The 22147-nt window shown below is 42.6% G+C and overlaps 1 protein-coding gene across 4 annotated transcripts in view; it reads left to right on the top strand.

The window, feature by feature from the left end:
• CSNK1G1 (casein kinase 1 gamma 1) overlaps nt 1-18814 on the top strand; it is a 104082-nt gene extending 85268 nt beyond the window's left edge. The window contains exons 10-13 of one of the 4 annotated variants that reach the window (XM_007450702.1): nt 6179-6289; nt 11551-11657; nt 14975-14998; nt 18760-18814. In XM_007450702.1, coding sequence (XP_007450764.1) covers nt 6179-6289; nt 11551-11657; nt 14975-14998; nt 18760-18814 — 297 coding nt within the window. The remainder of the gene's footprint in view (nt 1-6178; nt 6290-11550; nt 11658-14974; nt 14999-18759) is intronic. The other 3 variants (XM_007450703.1, XM_007450701.1, XM_007450704.1) reach the window with 3 other exon arrangements.
• Nucleotides 18815-22147: the final 3333 nt, after the last annotated feature.

Below are 22147 nucleotides of genomic sequence, written 5' to 3'. Positions count from 1 at the left end.
CCCACATGCCGCAGAGCAACTGGGCCCGTGAGCCACAACTACTGAGCCTGCGCGTCTGGAGCCTGTGCTCCTCAACAAGAGAGGCCGCGATAGTGAGAGGCCCGCGCACCGCGATGAAGAGTGGCCCCCGCTTGCCACAGCTAGAGAAAGCCCTCGCACAGAAACGAAGACCCAACACAGCCAAAAAAAATAAATTAATTAATTAATAAGGAATAAACTAATACTGTAATTTCAAGATGTTTCCCTCTATCCACCCCCCCTTTAAAAATATATATAGATAGATTTTTATTTAACCTTCCAAGAAAAGTAAATTTTAAACTTTTCTTCCTACTTGTTTTTTCTATTTCCACAAAGAGCCATCCTGCCTTGTTCGGCAGCCAGAGTAGGGCTGGATTGTCTGCTCAAGGGGAAGGGTTTGAAAAAACACAGCAGGCTCTTGCTGCAAAGCAGGTTCAGGAGGTTGTATTAGTTCTCCTCCATCACGATGGGATTTTTCAGGGAAGATTTGCTTTGCTGGTCGACTGACCAGCATACTGAATTGAATACTGAATTGAATTGAGTATCATTTGGTTCCTAGATACAGTACTAGAGCCCAAACATGGTGGCCAGAGAACTGCATTTAAACTCACCTATATTGAATCTGTCTGGTATTTTAATACCAGGTGCTTAAGAACAATTTCTTTGAACATTAATTTACCCAGCTAGAGAACTGTAATTCAGTCATGAGTTTGGGTAGAATAAATGTTCCTAAAAGCCAGATCCACTCAAAAGGATCCCAGCGGGTTAGTCTTTTCTGTCATTTTACCCTTGGTATTTGCCCTTTCCCAGTTCCAAAGATGGTCAATCTTGCCATGCCTCAGGTTCCTCTTAAAGAATTCTGCATTACCATTCACCAGGAAAACGATAAAAACTTTACTAGTTCTTCCTATTTCTACCTGGCCAAGCTTCCCTTGCATTCGCTGATCAGATTCGATCAGGAAGTAAGTCCTGCCACTATCCAGATAGCTCATATTAAAGTGCAGCACTGTCGAAGGTCTTATGCAGTGTGTTTGTTTGACACGCGACAAAATGTATATAAATTTATATGTATATATATATATATATATATATATATATATATATATATATATATATATATATAGCATATTTCAATGAATTATTTAAACAGAAACAAGTGCAAAATTAATGATAACTAAGCATCAAAGTTCAGACTGAACAATCATGGGAGTATTTAGGGACATTCAGCAGTTTTGTTTCTCTTTTCTCCCACAGACCCCTTTTATTTGGTAGATTTTCTGTGGGCATTTGAAGAAGGGGTACTTGGCCTAAAAGGTTAGGGAGAACAGATCTGTTTTGAGGTTGGAAAGAGTCATATTGGCCATCGAGAATTATTAAATTCTACCAGACATGGTATCCTACCCCTGATAATATTGAATCCTCAAATATTACTTATTCATTTTTATAGGACCAGCATATGTTTAAGGGAAAGAATGTCATATTGAGTTCTGAAGAAGATATGCCCCAATAAAAGAGTAGTTCAGATTTATTTTGTTTGTGTCTAGACTCCAAGGGATTAGATTTAAGTCCAGTAGCCTTAAAAAAAAAAAAAAAAAGGAAAGCTGATGAATTTTCCATTCCCTTCCTTTTACAGAGTACTTCTTTGTTTTCAGCAAGGTTCAGAGTTTGCTAGTTTAAGTAGCAGATGAGTTTGCTCAGCGATCACTTGCCTACTTCTGACCTGTGTGTGATTTCCTGACTTGCTGCCTGCTGTCTAGCAGGAGCTCAGGTGTGGAGATTGCACACTCACCCTGCCCCGCTCCAGCACAGAGCTCAGTGCAGAATGAGCTGTCCCTCCTCATTTCTGGGACCTTAATTCCAAGGGGGATATTGCAACAAGCAAGTGCAAAACTGAAGTGCAATCCTTTTCTTAGCTTCTCCCACTCTGTGACCTAGTCTTTGCTGCTCACCTCTGCTCCTAATTCTCTATTCCATATTAAAAGTTTTCTTCCTCTGTCTGTATGCATTGTTCAGTATTTTGTATATCAGCATATACCCTGTATTCTGAGGCACCTCCTTGTAGGAGGTGATTCCAAAGTAATCTTACCTAGATAAATCATCATTCCATAGGGGAGGTGTCTTATGCCATTTTGAGTAAGAATAGGGCAAGATTTGAGTAGAGAATTTCAAACCTCTAGGATGGTTCCTGTGATTTTTTTTCAGAGCTTCACAGAATTGATGCTGCTGTCTCTGTGGGCCTGTATAGTATTGGGCTTGGAAATAATCCTTCCAGGTTCTTATCAGTGATTTTCAAATATCGCTGATATTTGATCAAATTTGTAGAAAACAGGAACTCACTATTGGTACACCTGACAGATTGCATGTAACAATCCCTGTCTGGCAGAGGAAAATTGGTTCTATTTCATGAGCTTAATGGAGAAGCTTTTGATTTTGTTAAAGTATACACTTTAATAACTTTACCAACTATTTTTCATTTCATACCTGAGGTCTAACACATAATATAGTATACTTAATATACTATATTATAATTTTGTTTAATCTTGGAAGTGTGGTAAGACAATGTAATCAAGTGTATTTATTACTAACCTTTTAGTACTATTCAGTGTCTATTCTTGTTAATTACAGTTGAAGACTGTAATTATATAAGGAGGCCTAGAAGACTGACATGAGAGGCCAAAATGTTCTGTATAGATGGCAACTTCTAAAATATTTTAAGAGCCATGAAGTAAAATGGATAAAATCCATTTTATAGATGCAATCAAAATTAATTTTTCAAAATAACTTTACATAAAGAGTAGGATTTGGTGATTTGTTTGTTACAACAGGAGGAAGATATTTGCCTGCCTTCTGCTTCAGAAAAGTAGCTTTATCTCCAATAAAAATTTGAGATAATTTTCACGCCATAGATGGAAGTGGTTATCTGAGGTGTTTTCAGACTGTATTTTCTTGCCCTCCTGTTAGTGTCGTTCTCCCCACTGTCTGTCTGTGAATTGCTGCCAAATGATTGCTGGGAGAGACTTGCTTCCTCTGCCCTAGGCACATGTGGTGATTTTGACTTTTTACACTAGGCTTCTATGTTTTCCCTTAACTACTTTTTGTAGCTTTGCCTTTGATTTATGTTCTGCTAGGTTGCTGCTTTTTTTATTTCCACATTCACCTACTAGATAGTAAACTAAGCATTTCCATGCAGGTGATGCAATCACAACTGAAGATTTTAAAGCATTATCCCAAGGAATTCCCACTACTTGAGATTCCTGCTCCTGCCTTTGGGGATTTACACACTCCATTTGGACCTTTGCCTTTCAAGTAATGCAGAGAGATTGGTTTTGTTGAATGACTCTTCTACCCATGGACGCTCCTGATTGCTTTTTAGATAGACATGTTGCATGAATGATTTTTAAGAATGAAGGGTTTACATGCTGATCTCCTCTGCTGGTTTGCTTGGTATAACTGGTTCCTGTGCTGATTATGCCTAATCATAACCTCTGTGTATACAGCATTGCCTAGAGTACCTTTCAGGAACAGGTAGACTAGCAGAATTCTGTAGTTGTGAACATTCCTTGGTTTCATTTGGTTTCTAGGCACTCAGTTGCTTTCTAAAACTGGCAGATGAACACTTCTACTACATCAACCTCTAGATACCAGTCCAGGCCCTTAAATTCCAGAAAAGACTAGCCATAGAGTTTAGTATTATGGTGAAAGTAGTTCCCAAAGTAATAAACCAACAACCCCAGGTTCAGGTCTGTCCCTTGGTTTTGTTGCTTTCAGTGGATACAGAAGGCGTTGGAGAGCAGTAGAATGGTGCCATGTGTTCTTCACTTGTCACAGTGCAAGCATTTATGAAGCAATCTGGAATGCTAGCATTGTTTTTCTCTCCTCAAAAGATAAATAGAACATTGCGTTGAGGATGGAGATGGAGTGTAACTTCTGGGCCTTTGAAAAAATGTCTTGCTATTTTCATTTAGACAAAAAGGTTAATTATTCCAACAAATTACCTATTTAGCTAGAATTAATATAAACAAGTACACAGCCCAGGGAATCAGACAGTAGCATCAAATCAGACTTCTGAGATGTATTTCAGTAAAAATAGAAATAATAGCTGATCCAGCTGTTCAGGGTTTTGTTAAGCTTAAAAGCATTTGAGTGTTTTATATACGTTTCATCTGCCCTAAAAACAAATGCAAAACAGAGTGTTCATGAGAGAAGTAATTGCACTGAACGTGTATCATGGAACTCAAAACGGCACCAAGTGACTTATAAATGTCTGGATATTTTTTAAGCATTTTAACTTTTTGAGAACAGACAATTCTATATAGTAGTTTAGGAGCTGAAACAGTCTTCTTAAATATTACAGAAAACTCATAAAGTCCTAGAGAGAACTGAAGAGGCTATCACTAATAGATATTAGTTATAGTTGTTACTTATAATATTAGAAGAACAGATATATTCTCAAATCTCCAGTAGTGAGAATAAATGAGATTAAGTGCTCTGAGATATGGATATTGGTTTATAAAATAGTTATGATTATGTTATAAACCACAGTCTTATTTTGGAAAAATGAAATTTTTTGAACTTCTAAACTAAACTTCTGAACTTCTCGGCAGAATTAATTGGGGTGGGGAGATATTTTGAGTAGCTTTGATTCTCTCAAATGTGACTAGCAGTATAAAACTAAACTCCTCTTTTGTAAGAGTATATATAGCAAGCAAGTTAATACAGTTGCCTTCTTACAGAATATGCTCATTCCCTGAGGAATATCAGAAAAACAAGGCCAGGATCTTTTATAGTGCTGTTACCCATGTCACCTCATATTCCATTACTTAAAGAAGATGAGTAAGTTGTAGCTGGTGTACGATGCTTTTTTTAAATGGGAAAAGCCTTTTTGATGATTTATAGATGAGCTTTAAACAACTCTTGTCAATGAGTTACAGAAGGGGGTGAGTGAAATGGAGCCTCAAATTACTACTACTTCGGTCTTCCTTTTCTTTTTTATAGAATACAACATTTATAGCCATGAACATTTCTAATGTTTATAGCATCCTTACTAGTTTTCATGCAGAGCAGCAATATCACGTCCCAATCCCTGCTGCTGTTTATATCAGCAGCAATTAAAATTTGACTTACTAATCCCTCATTGCTGCCTCTCCAACACCTCATTTTTCATTTTTGTAGAGCCTTAGGACTGTTACAGCTGAGCATCATGATGTTAACACCTCCTCAGCCATCTGGCACAGGGGAAGAGGCACCTAAACAGATTCTTCAGAACAAATATCACATAGGAGCAAGATCAGAATAGTGTGAGATCTAAAAAACAGGTAAAGAAGGAATGAAGAGAGCCTGAATGACAGCAAAGGTGAAAGCAGAACCCAATGAGGTTTTGAATTGCAAGCCCTCCTTTTGCTGGGAAAAGATCTGCCTTTTGCTTTATAGAAGAAAATAGTTTGTAGTAGTCTTATCTAAACTTTTTCTAGTTCCAGACTAGAGGCTGTTAGCTAGAGGAATCTGAAAAACATTGTAGCCTTATTTCCCCCCATCTTTTCATATTCTTGACCTGTGAACCTGCTTTTGAAGAGATACTTTGTTCATCCTTTTAGATAAGAAAGCATATTCCAGCTACTGCTCATTTTATCATAGTTGAAAGTCTTCTGGAAGTTTATGTTGAGAGTAGTGGGCTCCCTATTCAAGGAAAAGGCTTATTATCTTGATTCCTAATGCTGGGAATTTTCTATATTGACTACTGTCTATTTAGATAGATAGTTAATTCGTGAAATGACTTGTAAGTATGATTATTCCTTTGTACAACAATCCTAACTTTCTGAATTTGGTCTGCTTAGTGGCTACTGAAATTTTACTAATATGGAAGCTGAAAGGTGATTCCAGCTTTTGATAGTTGTTATTTTTTTTAACCTCCTCTTTTGATGATTATTGTTTTTCTGTGTCTAGGCAAGGATGGTATGCTAGAGACAAGTACGTGTTGGCTCATTAGGCTGAAATGAATGTAGCCAAGCTATCTTTTTCTCAGTGCTTTGCAGCAGTTGTTCAAAATCCAAAACAAAAACAAAACACTTAGGGACACTAATGTACTTGATTTTGATATTGCTTGCTGTTGCTTCACCTTTCCTTCCGTATCTTGCTCTCATGCTTCCTAATGCCTGAGCAGACTGCATCGTCAGAGCGCCGAGGAGAGTGGGAAATCCAGCCCAGCCGGCAGACCAATACCTCGTACCTGACGTCTCACTTGGCTGCAGACCGCCATGGGGGATCAGTGCAGGTACTTACGGCCTTTATTGCCTTTTCCTGGCCCTCCCAGCTTAGCTGGTAGAATGTTGGCTTGCTTCTGAAACCCAAGTTCCTTTAGAATGGAAACTTACAGCGAGGTTGAGCTGCTTTTATAGTGAACTGAATATCTCTGTGCTGATTTTCTACCTAGGTGGACTTGTAAGACTCACTTGTTGAGATGATTCTGGGTTGTTGTCATTGACTAAGAAATATCTATATGACTTCTGATACTGATTCCTGGTTAAACTAATCCTACAACCTTGATCCACTCATGATAGACCATAAAATAATGTCAAGGTAGAAGTCTGTTAATGTCAAGTCTGGGAACTGCAAAGAAATATTTAAAATAAGTATTTTGGGGATAGAGGACTGCATATGTAGCTCATTCCATGATGATATATGCCCTAGTACATAAGGTGAGATTGTTCATTGGTCCAACTCAACCGTTTATGAGTGGGAACCCAAGAAGTTGGGCTATTTCTTTTTTTCTCCCTAGAATAAGTGTGGTCTTAGAGAATTATTTCTGATTTCATTTGGACTATTTTGAATCTCTATTCTCTCTTGTACTTAAGAACACCTTGCATCTCTTAACTTTTCATATATGTCACTATTTTAATAATCTTAACCTGAATATTTTTCTCATACTGGTAAGTGACACCACCAGTTGGGGCACACAGGTGAACCCAGAGCTACCAAATGTAAATTCTTATAAAGGGATAGGCAAGCCTTTTTCACATAGAAACGCATCTTGATAGGCTGATTGTTTAGGATATGCCTTTACATGGAGTGACTCACTGAAGATTGTGTTATTCACAGGAAGTTAGGAGACAGTTTTGTCCTCTAAACCAAAAATGATCTCATAGGAACATCTCATAGGTAAAAATGATGGATTGAACACACCCACTCCTGAAACAACACTAAAAAAATGATAAGGAGATTTTTTTTTTAAAGGTATAAATCCATATAAGAATGGAGAAAACGGGCTTCCCTGGTGGCGCAGTGGTTGAGAGTCCGCCTGCCGATGCAGGGGACACGGGTTTGGATTACATGGGCTCAGAAATCCTCCCTAGAAAGCGAGCAGTTTGAACCACATACTGGGTACCCAGCCCTGGATCTGACACCAGGAAGAAAAGTCCTCTTAGCTGCTTCAAAAAACAGTGGGACTAATAGGAGGGTTATAAGAAATCTAGACTCCACTCATGAAGAACAAGTAGTTACTTGCTTACTTCCAAAACAAGGCAGCTGAAGCATACTGAAACTGCCCAGGACTCAGACCCCAGAGTGTGCCCCAGCCCACACCATGTGCTTGCCTCTCCACCTCTAGCTCCGGCACAATTCCACACTAGGGCAAAGACTGCTATTGGCAAAGAGAGTGCACAGTTAGAGGGGGATGGAGCTGGCTGACCACGGCACTTCATCTGAATGGAACAAGGGTGGCCATTACTGGTACTCATGGAAATAGCAGATCAGAAGCAGTCTGAAGTTCTCACTGGTGTGCCAGAACTGTCCCAGAGCATGCCCTGGCCCACAATGGGCAACCACTCTGGCCCCTGTTGTTCCAGCACTTCTACCCTCTGGGGCAAAGATGCTGCTTCTGGGAGCGGGGAGAGTGCACACTTAGAAGGAACAAAACCAGCTTGGACCAAACCCTTCTGTTATATCACCTTGGGACCCGACCCCACCCCCAGTAGGACAATGATGGCCACTGAACATAGGGGAAGCCCCAGCTCACACCTGGCTTTAGTCCTAGTCCCACCATCTCCAGCCCCACCTCCCACCAAGGTGATAGCCGCTAGCTATCACCCTAGGAGAAGACATGACCCATGCTCACTTCAGATCCAGTTCTGCCACTAAGCCACTGGATACACATAGACTATATAGGGATGCTCCCCAAAAGGATACCCTTTCAGTCCAGAACAGATAACTGTTTCACCTAATTTCAGAAACAGAAAAAGTTAAGCAAAATGAAAAGACAGAGGGATTTGTTTCAAGTGAAATAACATGTAAAATTTCCCGAAAAAAAAAAAAAAAAAAAAAATTAATAGTGATTGCAGCAAAATAAATTGTCAGTATTCCAGATATACAAATAACGCTTACTTTTTAATTAAGTTATTCTAAAATAATAAATGGAAAAGTATAAAAATGATAGTTTCAAATACGAATAATTTGTTACATTCGTTAGGTTCTTTACAGTTTTTCAAATTGCTTTTTTTCCTAAACATCATTCTATTTAACTACCATAGATATTATAAGGTAAATAGGACCAAGGTGGTTATAGGCCTAATCTTACAGAATTAGAAACCAGGGCTCAAAGAGAATGTTGATGGTAGAGCTAGGCCTGGAATCCAGCTCTTGGGTCACCTACATTAGGTTTTTGTTCCACTGCTCATCTAGGCAACTGTTCAGTGGTTTGATGAACTGTACCTTCAACCTGAAATAATTAAGTGGGTGCTCTAGAGACCCAGATTAGTTGCCATTGATTCCCAAGTATATTCTAGGTTAGACAGCTGGTGGTAAGGTTACCATTTGTGCCTGATTTGTTTGAGACCAGATACTCATGGATACAGACAAGATGTCTAGTCTGTAAAATGGGGATAACCTCTTCTTCCTTAGATTGCTCAAGGACATTGCTTGTGGGTCAAGCGGCAACATAGTAAGGAGAAATTAGAGAGTATGAGACATGCGAAACACTGTAAGCAAGTGCTGTGACCCAGAGTCAACAAGTAATTCACAGTGGTGATGCTTACTATTGCTTTGTTCACATCAGTAGAGGCCAAGACATTTTATTTAACATCTTGTCTAGTTCCTGAATTGTTTACTAAAAAACTTACTGTGATTTCTCCTTTAACCCTTGTGCTCACAGAATGAATCTACCAGCATTATCACTAGTGTGCAGCCAGAATGTGCCCACAAGAAGCATATATAGGCTGAGGAAATTAACAGGACAACATTAGCATGACAGGCTGTGGTTTCTCCAGTCTGTAAACATTCTCTCCTCAACTTTTCTTTTTGAAATTTTAAAATCTACAGCAAAGGGCTGGGGTGGGGTGGGGGGGGTGTGCAGTGAGCCTGTGTGTATCCTTAACCTAGATGAACAAATGATTGATTTTTGCCATATTTGCCTTAACTCGGGAGGGGTATGTTTTCTAAACTATTTGTAAGTACATTTTATCCCCAAATACTTCAGCCTGCATCTCCTAAGAATGGAGCCATTCTCTCATGTAACCAACAACACCATTGTCATATCTAAGAACATTAATAATTCCATAATAGCTAATGTACAGTCATATCACATTTCCCCCAGTTGTCTCCAAAATTAATTTTATAGTGTTCAGGATCTAATCAGGGTTCTTGCATTGTATTCGGTTGTCATGCCTCTTGTCTTTTTCAATCTTAGTCTCTTAATCTTTTAAAATCTATAACAGCCACCTCTGTGTTTAAAATAAAAAAGAAGATTTTTGAGGCATGGAAGAATCCAGGCTTGTTGTCATATAGAATGTCCTGCATTTTGGATTTGTCTATTTTTTTTCCATCATACTTAGATTCAGATAAAACTTTTTTTTTTGCCAAGAATATTATATAGATAATGTTATGTAGTATTCATCATACCATGTCAGGAGATAAATAAGGTTAAGTTGTTCCATTGATCAGAGATGCTAAATTTGATCACTAGCAGAAACTTGGGTCTCCCATGGGTTAAGTCCAAGTTTAATATTGTATGTTTCCTTGACTAACTGTTTAGTCACTGCATTGTTTTAATTTTTTTAAAGCTTGTATAATTAATAAGAATAATAAATAGTTCTGGTTTAGAAATAATGGTGGGTATAGACTTCTGGTAAGTAGTATTCACCTTGTCTACCCTTTCCTCAAAGACTCCTTATACTAAACATTTCCTTCCACCTTCCTCTTTATAAGTGTGCAGGAAATTTTTGCAAATTAACTGCTAATGAGGACCCCAGATCTAGAGGGAGATTAAACATTTATGGAGGGAGAATAACAGTACTATGAATGTTCATTGAGCCATTACCGTGGACCATGACACTGGGCTAAGCACTTTCTGTGGATGGTCTGCACAGTAACCCAATTAGGTAAGCAGCATTGTTTGCCCGTTTTACAGATTAGGAAGCTCAGGCACGGAAAGAGGGAGATCTTGCCCAGGGACCCACAGCAAGTAAGTGGTGGAGCTAGGGCTCAGAGCCAGGGCTGAGTAAATCCGGAGCCCGTTTCTCATCTGCTGCACTGTGCTGCCTCCATTACTGTGTACCAGCTGTTGTACCACACACTGTCTCATGCATTTTCTTGTATAATTCTCACATCGTAAGCAGCAGTCTCATATAGATGAAAAGTTACTTACCCGAGGGCGTATGGTATCTGAACCATTTATCCTATTTTGTTGTTCTCTCCCATGTTTCAGCCAAGGTCTTTAACAGCAGAGTAGTTTGTCCAGTGGGGTCCCTTTTCCCACTTCCCAGCACCCACATAAACAGGAATCATGTGCTGGAAATGAAACCAGGTGACCGAAGCAGCTGCACAAGCAAGAGAAGCCTGATCGGTTCCACCTAACCAGATGACAGGAGTGAGAGCCTTCAGTTACAATTCGGGGACCGTCAGTGAGAAATGGGATGACAGTGAACCTGAAATAAAGGTTGTTGAAATAAGACTGGTCTTCCAAGGGAAAGTATTTCCTTACTGTCTGCCGTCTCACCAGAGAGGATGTGGCAGTCTTAGTTGAGTAACTTCAAACTGGTGGTCCAAAGCCATGAAGAAATTTCTGAGGGGAAGTGTGATTGCTTATAGTTTTTGATGCTCACTATTGATTTCCTTTTTAGAATTTTTTTTAACATCATCACTGAGTCTGTATATAATTATAGTATAATAAACTGAGAGGAATAGAATTAAAGACAGTAATATGACCAAAAATTTTATACGATTTTTGTGAGGATTAAATTGATATACACACACACACACACAACACAATGTAGCAGAGTTCCTAACACAGAGTAGGCATTCAGTATGAAAGTTATCATCATTATATAATTAAATCATTGAGTTTTGTGTTCTCACATGATATGGGTCTGGGAACATTCCCTAAGTTAGGACATTTAGCCCCCCAACCCAGGAAAACAAACATTCCAAACACTGCCTGGCTGTTAACCTAAGCTAGAGACCAGATCTCCCTTAGTGACCCTCTGTGGCACTGGCAGGAGGCTCCGATTACCGTGGTGTCAGTCACACTGTGTCCTTCTGTTTCAGGTGGTTAGCTCAACCAATGGAGAGCTGAATGTCGATGACCCTACGGGAGCCCACTCCAATGCACCAATCACAGCTCACGCCGAGGTGGAGGTAGTGGAGGAAGCTAAGTACGTTCATCTTTCAAGGGGGCTCTTGAGTTATAGGTTGAAAAACCTTTTCTCTGTCTCTTCCTCTCGTGGGCTGCTCATTTCAGACTGGATACCTCATGCTTGTGCCCACAGCTTTCTTCCTTTGACCATTTTATTTTTTGCATGGTACCTTAAGGCTGCTGCTGCCCGTCTTTAGCTGTGATTTCTGAGAAGACAGTCACATTTTTAGTCCACATGGATGAAAGGACATAGTGAACTAAAAGAATCATGGTATGAGAGCTACAGCAGATAGCAGTCCTGAGCCTCTTGGGGCCCTGGGGCCTCTTGCTCCCTAAGGGACACAGAGAGAAATCTGCTTGTCTAAACCATGGGCCATGCTGAACAGCATCTGATTTCTGGTTCTTGGCTAACCACTTTGCGTCTATAGTCCTAGACAAGGGTCTCAGAGCCCTTTTGTTCTCACTTAAATGATTCTGAATTCAGAGAGACTCAGATACGTCAGTCAAGAAAAATAGTCTCTGCACCTGTTGGATGAAAGAGTCTTGGGATGGAGAGGAAATCACACTAATCCCAAGAGGGTGAGGAGGTTACCCCACTCCCTTTTCTGCTTCTCTTGCATGTTAATGTCTTGCCCCACCCATACCACCAGCCCCTTGGTGCTCTCTGCATGGTCTGTGTTTAAACTCTTAGAAAATGGGGTAGAAGGTGAAATAACGGCTGATTCTGCTGCAAAAGCAGCATTTCTATCACTTCTTTCCCTTTTTGCCCCATCCCAAATTCAGGTCCAGATTTAAACTCCAAGGCAACATGAGGTAGGGAGAGAGAAGTCCTTCACAAATCAGTAACTGCTGCCACACCTGATATGGATGACTTTTCTTATAAACCCTTTGAGAACATCCAGGCTATCCCAGTATCTTGTTTTCAGAAGCAGGCAACGTATTTATAGTGATATTGTGCCTTAAGTGATCTCCTGAGCCCCCAACTAGCCTAAGTACAAACCAGAACATGCTTATGCCTCAGTAAAAGGTAGAGGCTAGTCAAGATCTGCGTTCTTCCAGATACAACTTTTCATGGTTGTCCCCCTGCCCACTCCTCTGCTCTGCTGCCCATCTATTAGATGAGCTCACTTTTCTTTCGAGAGGTCGTTTCCTTTAAAAGCCAGGACTTGAGGATTACTACCCAGTAGATAAAAAGCAACCGAGGGTGACTTGGACTCTCTCTTGTTGAGTCCCTACTGACTGTAGGCAGCTTCAGATGCTCCTCTCCTGGTTAACGTAAGGCCCTAATACGTAAGGAGGACAAGGGAGTGGGGGTCAATGCCAGGAGGAGACCATTTCTAGTAAAAGGAAACATGCTCCCTATTCTCAGGGGCTTTGGAAGTTTTAATGGTACTCACAGTTTTTCAGTTTCCATGACAAAACTTCATTCTCCCAAATAAACAGTGTGGTACTCCTACCCTCTGAGTTCTCAACCTTGGCTGCACTTTGGAGTCTCCTGGGGCATGTTAGAAAATACGAATGCCTGAATCCTGGCTCCAGAGATTCTGGTTTAAGTTATCACGGATGTGGCCTGAGCATCAGGAGTTTTTAAAGTTCCGGTGATTCAAATATGTCGCTGAGGTTGGGAACCACTGTACTGGGTCTGATGGCAATGTCTGTGGTCTGATCCAAACATTGTCTGGGCTTGAAAGATGGCTGCGCCCGTTCCCATCCCCACCTCACTCCCAATTCACTGTTGCGGCTATTACTTTGAAGGCCAAAAGTTGAGCTCTGGATTTCATACTATACTTTGAGTACCAGGATTGAATTGGGCTTTAGTCTTATAATATGCCCTATACAGAATTATCTTTGAACCCATTTATCTCATTTCATTTTGGTAAATGTGTACACTAATTGTGTATGTGAGTGTGGTGTTTGTGTTCTGTGTATAAGATAGGGGACCAGTCACACACACAGAATTCAATCTGGTGTGTTCTGTTCTGGTATAATCTAAATTCTAGATGTAAAGAGAATTTAAAGTCTCCCCATTTAGCAAAGACCACTGTGCCAGGTGTGAGCCTTCTGAAAGATGTGGAAAGCAGAGGGGAGCAGTCGTATTTGACCAATTGTCATCCAAAAGCTCATGGCTTAGGACATTTTGTGTGGCATTTCCCCCAGTGATTTCATGAGCTACCACTCCATCTTGTCCAGGGAACTGTCAGGGCACAGCCATGTGTTTTTCTTCTTGGCCCTTCTATGTATTGGTTGGGGGCGGGGGAGCCATGTGTCCATCTGCTTGATCACTTTCATGGGAAGAAGTCACAGCTAAGAGAAGCACAGGGCATCCCACACAACTCCTCATTGCACACAGCTGTGATGCCATTCGTCCATGCAGCCTGCTTGTGGGAAAAAGGGGGCTGTTGCCTACATTAAGATTCAGCTAGAGTACTGGGGAAACAGTGTGGAAACCTTCACTTCCCAGCTTTTGATTTTGGGTTCCTCAGCCAGCTTGTTTCGTGTAAAGGAGGAGAGAAATAACAGGGTCCCGTTTTTTGTTCTGTAAACAAAATAAACATCTAACTTACCCTTTTCTCTAGATATAGGACACATGTCCTTGTTTAAGGGTGATTGGAAGGGTAGTGAGGCAAGGCAAAGCTTTTTGGCTGACTTTTGTTATGGTAAGAACACAGGAATTTTTGGTTATCCACTGACTTTAGCTACAACTTAGCAAGTGTGGACCTCATTTTCCGAGAATTAACAAGAATGGGATTTAGGCCTTTTTCTGGCAGTTATACCTTAATCCGAGCAGTGACCCTCCTCGCTAGTCACCTCCTAATAAGATAAAGTGTCTCTTAAGCTTGTTTTCCCCTCTAGAGAAAGAGCTAACTGCTGGCTGCTTTGGTCAGGCATGTTGGCTTTCCCTCAGAATATTTGGGAGGTTAGCTTAACAAATTGCACGGTAAGACTTCATGTGGGAACCAAAATGGTTTGGCCTTGGTTCCTGATTGAATTCTTACAGGCAGGATCATATGCTCTTTCTCCTGCTACCTTCCTGGAAGTTGCCCAGGAAAGCCCACTCTTGGGGCTCCCACCAACTCTTTCTGTTTTGCCTTAAGCCCTCACTGAGATCCAGCTCCCACCTCGATGCTTCTATCAGGCACCTGCCCCCTCCACTTTAGTGTGGGGACCAAGTGGCCTGGGCCTACTCACCCTGCCTTGACAGAGGAAGAAACTAAACACAGACACATACTGCATGTTTGCATGGCTCACAGGGAGTCGCTTCCATCTCACCTCTGGGACTAATATCTCTCTTTCTCTCTCTTCCTTTCTGTGTTTTTCTCTTTACACACTCTGTAGCTGCCTGAAAATGCTCAACCTGTGGTGAGTCCCTCTCTCCAGTCCACATGCTAGGGGAGCGGACCAGGCTAGGTTGGGATTGGCAAAGCCAAACAAAATGCCTTAGGAACACTCAGTGGCTCCCGTATGCCACCTTGTGCCATACCCACCCAGACTGGGGAACTAGATCCACAAGGTGGGGATGGGCAGGCCTGTACCCAGCAGTTAATCTGTTCCCTTTTTCCTTCCAAACCCACCACATTGCAGCCTCCTCCTGTCAGAACAATATCCCACAGTATCCAAAATTGTCTCTTCATTTTTAGCTGAGTGAATTTTTTCTCAAATTAATACGGCTAGATATTATCAGGCAGAGAGGGACAGAGGTAAGAAGACCAGATTACTGTACCAGTTGTATAATCAGAATCTAATCATTCCTCACAACTCTAAGGACAGTTGTTGCCAGATAATCTCACATTCTGTGGCTCGGTCTCTAACCTTAAAATTAGCAGCTTTGGAAAAATCTGTGACTTTTCTTTTTGGTTCAGCTGGTTCTTCCATCTGTAGAATATGAGTATCTCCAAATAAGAGAGCTGCTTCTTGGGGGAGAGATGGACATTTTGTTGTTGTTGTTGTTGTTTTGAGTTTTTTGTTTGTTTTTCATTTATTGTCTTTTTTTTTTCCTTTTCTTTTCTTTTTTTTTCTCTTCTTATAAGAGCATATAGTGGGCCAAGGGCCAGCTTGGCTAATGAGACATTGGAGTGTCTCTCCCACTCCTGGAGAAGGTCCCTTGAATGCACTTTTGGGGCAGCATGCAGGTCTTGAAGGGGAAGCCCTGGCGGCTCCACGTTGGGTGGGGCACGTTCTCACTGTAAGGCAGTGCCCTCCCTGCCTCACTTCCTGGGCATTGCCTGTGAGCTCCAAGTGCTCGTGAGCTGATTGGTCTGCTGTGGTCTGGAGCCAGAATCTCCTACACTGCACGTGTGGGTAATATTCCATGTGGTGATAACAGTCTGCTGGCCTCTGTGACTGCCTTGTTTCTGATGGTCTTCAGTAACTGAGTTTGGCGCCGGTTTCTGTACCCTAACTCTCTAAGCCAAGTTGCCTACAGGGTTTCCCAAGAGACAGAGATGTATTGAAGATAACAATTGGGTTTTATGGAGATAGAATTTATAGTATTACAGTATCAAGGAGTACATTTGGCCTATTTATTTAGCAAACATGTGTCTGTGTAATCTGACATCATCGTGGTCTGTTTTTTCCTGTGAGATGTCAGTCACATGATCCTGACTGCAAATACAGGGCCTACTTTGTGCTCATCCACTCTGTGCTTGGAACTCTAGCGGGTCTCAAGGCCTTCCCCAAAGAGCTGAGATGCAATCTACCTGGAGAGATAAGACATGCATGCTTGAAAGGACACTTTTATGGTATTGTCCCTTGAGAGGTCAGTGTTGACAGGGATGGTTAAGGAAGACTTGATGGATACTGTGGGGCTTAAACAAGGCATTAGAGCAAGGGAAGAATGTATAAGTACAGCAGAGAAACATAGTAAAGGAATAGCTGAAGGGAGAGACAATCAAAGAATCAGCTGGAAGGAAACCTAAGACACAAGAAGAGTTCATCACTTGCCTTCAGTCTCTTCTGAGAGTAAGACATCTGTATGGAGTCAGTCAGTGGGCTTGGTCTGGGGTCTGACCAAGTTTCACAGGTCCTATTGCCGGTAGTCACCACAGAAACCAAAGAGTTGATTGTGGAGCCCGTTTCCTCGTGGGTAGAATTATTAAAAGCTTCTGCTACTGCTGAAGTTTTAACTACAGTAACTAGCAAAAATTAAGGCTCTAAACCACAGCTCACGCTCTCCTCCAGTCAGGTGAATTCAGCTTTGCACATCAGGTTATGATATGCTTATAAGTAGATATTAATTCTTATGACTTGCCTTGGAGGACGTAAAAGAGAAATTGTATAATTTGCAACGGACCAAAACAGTACTTCAAACTTTTTAATGATTGTTCTTAACTTAAAAACACAAAATCATCATCTTAGCATCCTCCAAAAAGCGTAAGAATAAAAACTGACTTAAATGTTAGTGATCCCTCTGAAAATCATGGCTAACAGGGAACAGGTAGCTATAGCTCTGTTGAGGTACTGGTACTCCCATGAGATTTAATTCACCTTATTTAATAATTTCTGGACGTTCAACTTGAAAGAATGTCTGTTTTCTAAAGCATATGTATAAAAAATGACCTTTTTTAAAAATCCTTCCCCAGGGATTCCCTTAAGGACTGAAAACAATCAAAAGTGTTGGTCATTTTTACTTTAAAGAATTTATCCAGCCTCTAAATACAAAGGACACTTTGTTTAGTGACTATATTGACACCCATTAATAGTACATCACATATGTCATTATACTCTTAGAAAATCTTTAAGACCCTCTTAAGAAGCTCCTATTTCCAACATCTCCATGTTTAATTCATTCAGTTATGGTTAAAGCCCACCATTTTGTCTGTGTAAACATCTATTTCTGCATTCTAAGAAGACACTTTCTCCAAATTTTTGATAACTAGTCTATGGGGTGTGGGAATACAAAAGGGTCTGACTAAAAAAGGTGGGAATCTTAGCTACAGTGGAGGACTTAGGGGTGTGCGGAAGTAAGCAACAGCTCTTTATTTCTGTATGAATATTTTTGACATTAAACCCAGAAGGATTAGGCAAAAGACCCAAAGAGAGTTTCTGAGAAAAGCTTTCGTTTCAAGGATCCAGCAAGTCTGAGTGACACTTCCAGTTTACTCCCCTCCATCACATGGCATCTTTGACTCATCCACCACTTTCTGCCCCTCACGTTCTCATTTCCCATGTGTCAGCTTCCTGGAAAGGACATATCTTTTGCACCAGCCATGCCACAGCCCTCATCACCCCCTTCTGGAATAGTCGCTGCCTGAGCAAGAGGGGCTTCCTGTTCCAAAGACAGCAGTACAGAGCAGGTACCCGAGCTAAAGGCTGTGGCAGAGCTGTGGCTGTTGAAGGCATCAGGCCTCAGCCCCACTCTAAGCAGGGTCAGTCCTTGAACCCAGTCTGGCACAGCAGCAGCCTCGGGAAGCTTAATTTGAGGAGGACCCTGCAACCCGATGCTTCCTGGTGATCAACTATGGCATTGATCCTCTCCAAATGGAGAGTAGGCTATGCTGATTTCAGTTAAAAGATCCTGGGTCACACAGTTATTAGGGTCAGGGCTTCTCCTGCCTACGCCAGGTAGCTAGCTGGCTGGGGGCGGGGATGAGATTAGAGAGAATCCTTAATCCTTTCATTGGTAGCACGTGAGAGCCTCCTAGAGTTCCAAACATCATACTTTTCTTGGCATTTGTTTGCCTTAGTTTAGCCTCCATACCCACTGACCTCCGAAGTTGCATTGAATAATTTTGCCCTCTGTATGAAGGGGCAAACAGTGCAGGCTTTTCTCATGCAGCCCTGAGGACCCCCAGCCTTGGTTCAGTATAACGGAGGATGAGACTTTCAGGTTGGGGTGTTAGACTGAGAAATAAGCCTTCTTCATCCTTCCAAAAATGCCTGCTTCCGCCCCGCTGCCTAGCCTGCAGCACTTTGATGATTAGGTTTGGAATAAAGCAGCTCTCTCCTTTGGCTTTCCTGGCAGACACTGCCCACTGCCTCCAGTATGTGCACTGTAGATGGCGGGCGACCCTGTGGGTGGGTGCCAGGGGGAAGTTCCACCCCTGCAATAAGCAGAGGCAGGCAGAAATCTGTTGGCAGCGGCGGACCTCCCGCACTGACTTGTGGTCTTCCTTGTGCTCCAGGTGCTGCTGCTTCTTTAAGAAGAAAAGGAAGAAGACTGCTCAGCGCCACAAGTGACCCGTGCCTCCCAGGAGTCCTCAGGCCCTGGGGACTCTGACTCGATTGCACCCGCAGCTCCTGCCATTTCTCACTGGAAGGGACTCCTCTGTGGGGGAGGGTGGAGATCCAAACCAAAAAGAAGAAAAACAGATGCCCCCAGAAGGAGCCAGTGCGGGCGGCCAGGGCCCAGTGGGTCAGGGGCCGCCCCTACCTGCCTGAGGCTCTGAGCAGGTCCCAGAGCCACTGGTCCTCCACTGCTTACCCTTGGGGCTGCCTGGTTGACTCTCCTTCCTATTGTTTACAGTGAAGGTGTCATTCACAAAAACTCAAGGACTACTATTCTCTCCCCTCCCCTTAGTTTACTTGCTCCTGGTTCTTGCCCCACCTTCAACCCTCTCCAGCATAAAAGCTAATGAGCTGAAGGCTTTGTCTGCTGAAGGAGCTTGAGAGGCTGGGGGTGCGGCCAAGAAGGTAGGAGGGAGATGCAGGCCAAGGCCGGAGAAGAACCTTCTCCGCCCACCAGGTGTGTCTGGCAGTATGGCTCCCTCTTCCTCTGTGCCTGTGCAGCCTCCATCCCGAGCTGGCCACGGGGTGCAGGCTACTCCCTCCTTCCCTCTTGTGAGGTTACACTGTAGGACACAAGCTGTGAGAAATCTGCAGTCTATTGTCCCTGTGTGTTGGCGTTCTTAGCTTTCTTGACAAGCGAACTCTGTTCTCCAGACAGTAGTAGAACATTGCAAATTGTTCTGAGCAAAGGACAAAAAAGACTGACTTTATTGCACTTTTAGTTAGTTTTTTTTTTTTTTAAACAAAAAACATGGCAGATGCATATTGTGTCTGGTTATATTGGGAGTTTTACTTTTTTTCTGTTTTGAGGGGGATGGGGCCAGCCAAGCCATTCAGAGAGAACATGGGTCCAGAGGACATTCTCAATGGAAAGAGTTGGGTCTGCAGCACCCAGAAGAGAAGAAGCCAAACTCTGTGTCATTCTGAGTGAACTCTCAGGTTGGCAAGGAAACATACTTGAATTTTCATTCGTCTTCTCAGCTGCTGAAGAATGTCCCTACCAGAGCCTCTTGACCTCGTCAGCCTGCAGTTTGGACAACCTAGCTCTCCAGCACATGGGATGAGCCAGCCAAGCCAGACTGTGACAGGAGACAGTTCATCCCAGAGAAGGAGATGCTTAACAACAAAAATCTGAAATATCTGTTTCCTCCACTGCCAGGGACTTCCAACTAGATAGCCATGTGACTTCCTTAGTGACTTGGGGGACAAAATTAGTGATGAAAACAGCCACCACTGTATTGCCACTAGTGGACAAGAAGGAGGAAAGTGATCCTGCCTTCCAACTGCCAGAGGAACCTCAGGATTTGGCTCATCATAGGGCCAGGAAATAAAATTGGTCTGTACTGTTTGCCCCAATAGCTGAGTTACAGCATTTGGGCTGGCCTCTGCCTTATCAGAAACCAAGTACCTGCACATCTTCCAGCAGGTCCACAGCCGCAGGCTTAGGCCTCAGTGTTTGGGGCTATAGTGAACAGGAGGGTAAGACTGGTTAGTGCTGGAAAATTCCTGGGGAAAGGATACTGAATGAAAGGTGTGAAATTATCCTCTCACTTGGACTTAGAGTCCTTCTAGATGAGATGGCCACGCATCTCGAGCCTGTTCTCACCGGTACACTCTCCATGTCCAGACATGCTGCCATGAAGGGTCTTGGTTCCTCATTCACTGCTTGAAAAGTCGCCAATGTATGGAGTTAATAGAACTTCTCATGCTTGATTTTCATTTGAGATGAGCGACTTATCCACACAGTGACTTCTCATTCCAGATGTGATCGAGGAGAAAGGATTAATTACACCAGAGAACGAGGTCTTGTATCTGGGGGTAGAGAGAGCTAACCATGGAGGACAGTGGCTGGTGACTTAGTCTGGGGGTTTTGGGAACACGGAAATCATTGCCTCTGGCTTGAGATGTAGGGCTGTCTTTTGGACTGGAGGGTGCAGACATACTTTCTGGTAGTTGGTATTTTCTGACAAGTCCCTTGATGTGTCTTACATGGAGCAGAGATAGCAGCGGTAGCATGGATCAGAGTTACTGGGCTTCACCTGTGTTCCACTGGTCCTTGGCTAGGAAATATCACTTCACTGGCTTCAAATTTGCCTAGCTTATATAAAGATTGTAATCATTTCTTTAAAAGAAAATTTCCTGTTAACAGAATGGCTGGGAGATGCAGGGTCACACCACTTCCCCACAAGAATTTTGAATATTGGGGTTTGCTTCCTTGACATTAGCTAAGGCACTGTCACTGAAACTTACATAGTTTCTCAGTTGGCATTTGGGTAACTCTTCTCAATTTGGGTAACTCTAATTTACCGTATAGAATCTTTAACCTCCACATCCCTGGGTAGAAAAAGCCTCGCTTCTCATGGGAGGGCAAGAGGAAATGGTGGCAAAGTCCGGAGCATCCCTGGCACCCCTTACTCCACGAAGTGCCTCCCCACTTCCACAAAAAAGCAAAGACAGTTACCAGCTTGGCTGCAGAGCAAGCCCTCTTGCAGCTGGGTTTGTGACTTTTTCAGGGTCTTAACTTTGTTTTAAAGGCTCGCTATTGCGGGATTTAACGTGAGCAGTTGTGGGGTTCTTCCTAATGCACTCTTCTCACTCTCTGCCACCCTCAGATCTCTTACTAGGTATTTGATTTTTCTTAACAAAGGTGAAGAGCCCAAGTCCTTCTGGCATGCACAGTAATGGTGACCCTCCCAGGGCCATTGGTACTCTAGGGTGGTTCCAGACCCCTGAGAGAGTCTACTGTGATCGTCCTTTAAAAAAGAAAAAAAAAATTTTTTTTTTTTCTTTTTAAGAAGGATACCTAAGGAGTAATTTGGCCATCAGTTTCATCCCCATCAGCACATCCCATCAAGCCTCCCTCCTCAGCCCCGTTGCTGTCGTCGAGTAGCTATATTCCTCAACCAGGGCCTCGGGGTTGGGCACTCCCTCCACCTACCGCCCACCCAAATCCACTTGCTCTGTAGTCTTTGAGCTTCCTTCACTCCATAACCATGATACCTAGGGATCTTTTTCTTTAGGATTGATGCAGTTGCTGAGTTAGCATTAAGCACTAACAACATTAGGGGTTCTCCCAAGCCCTGCAGTCCTTCAGGCATTGCATCCTGAGCAGATTGAAGCAAGCAGGCCAGGAATCCACCAAGACGTAAGGGATCCTTCCCTTGTGACCAGAGCATGGCTGTGTCTGTGCAGTAAGGGTTGATTACTTGCTCTGCAGCCCTTGGCGTTTCCCAGTGATTTCACTCCAGACTGCTCTGCAAGGATGTGCAGAGTGTGCCAGCAGCA

Source organism: Lipotes vexillifer, unplaced genomic scaffold (genome assembly GCF_000442215.2).
Source record: "Lipotes vexillifer unplaced genomic scaffold, Lipotes_vexillifer_v1.1 scaffold1019, whole genome shotgun sequence".
In the NCBI taxonomy this organism is placed as follows: domain Eukaryota; kingdom Metazoa; phylum Chordata; class Mammalia; order Artiodactyla; family Lipotidae; genus Lipotes; species Lipotes vexillifer.
This window is presented reverse-complemented; position numbering and strand designations above follow the sequence as displayed.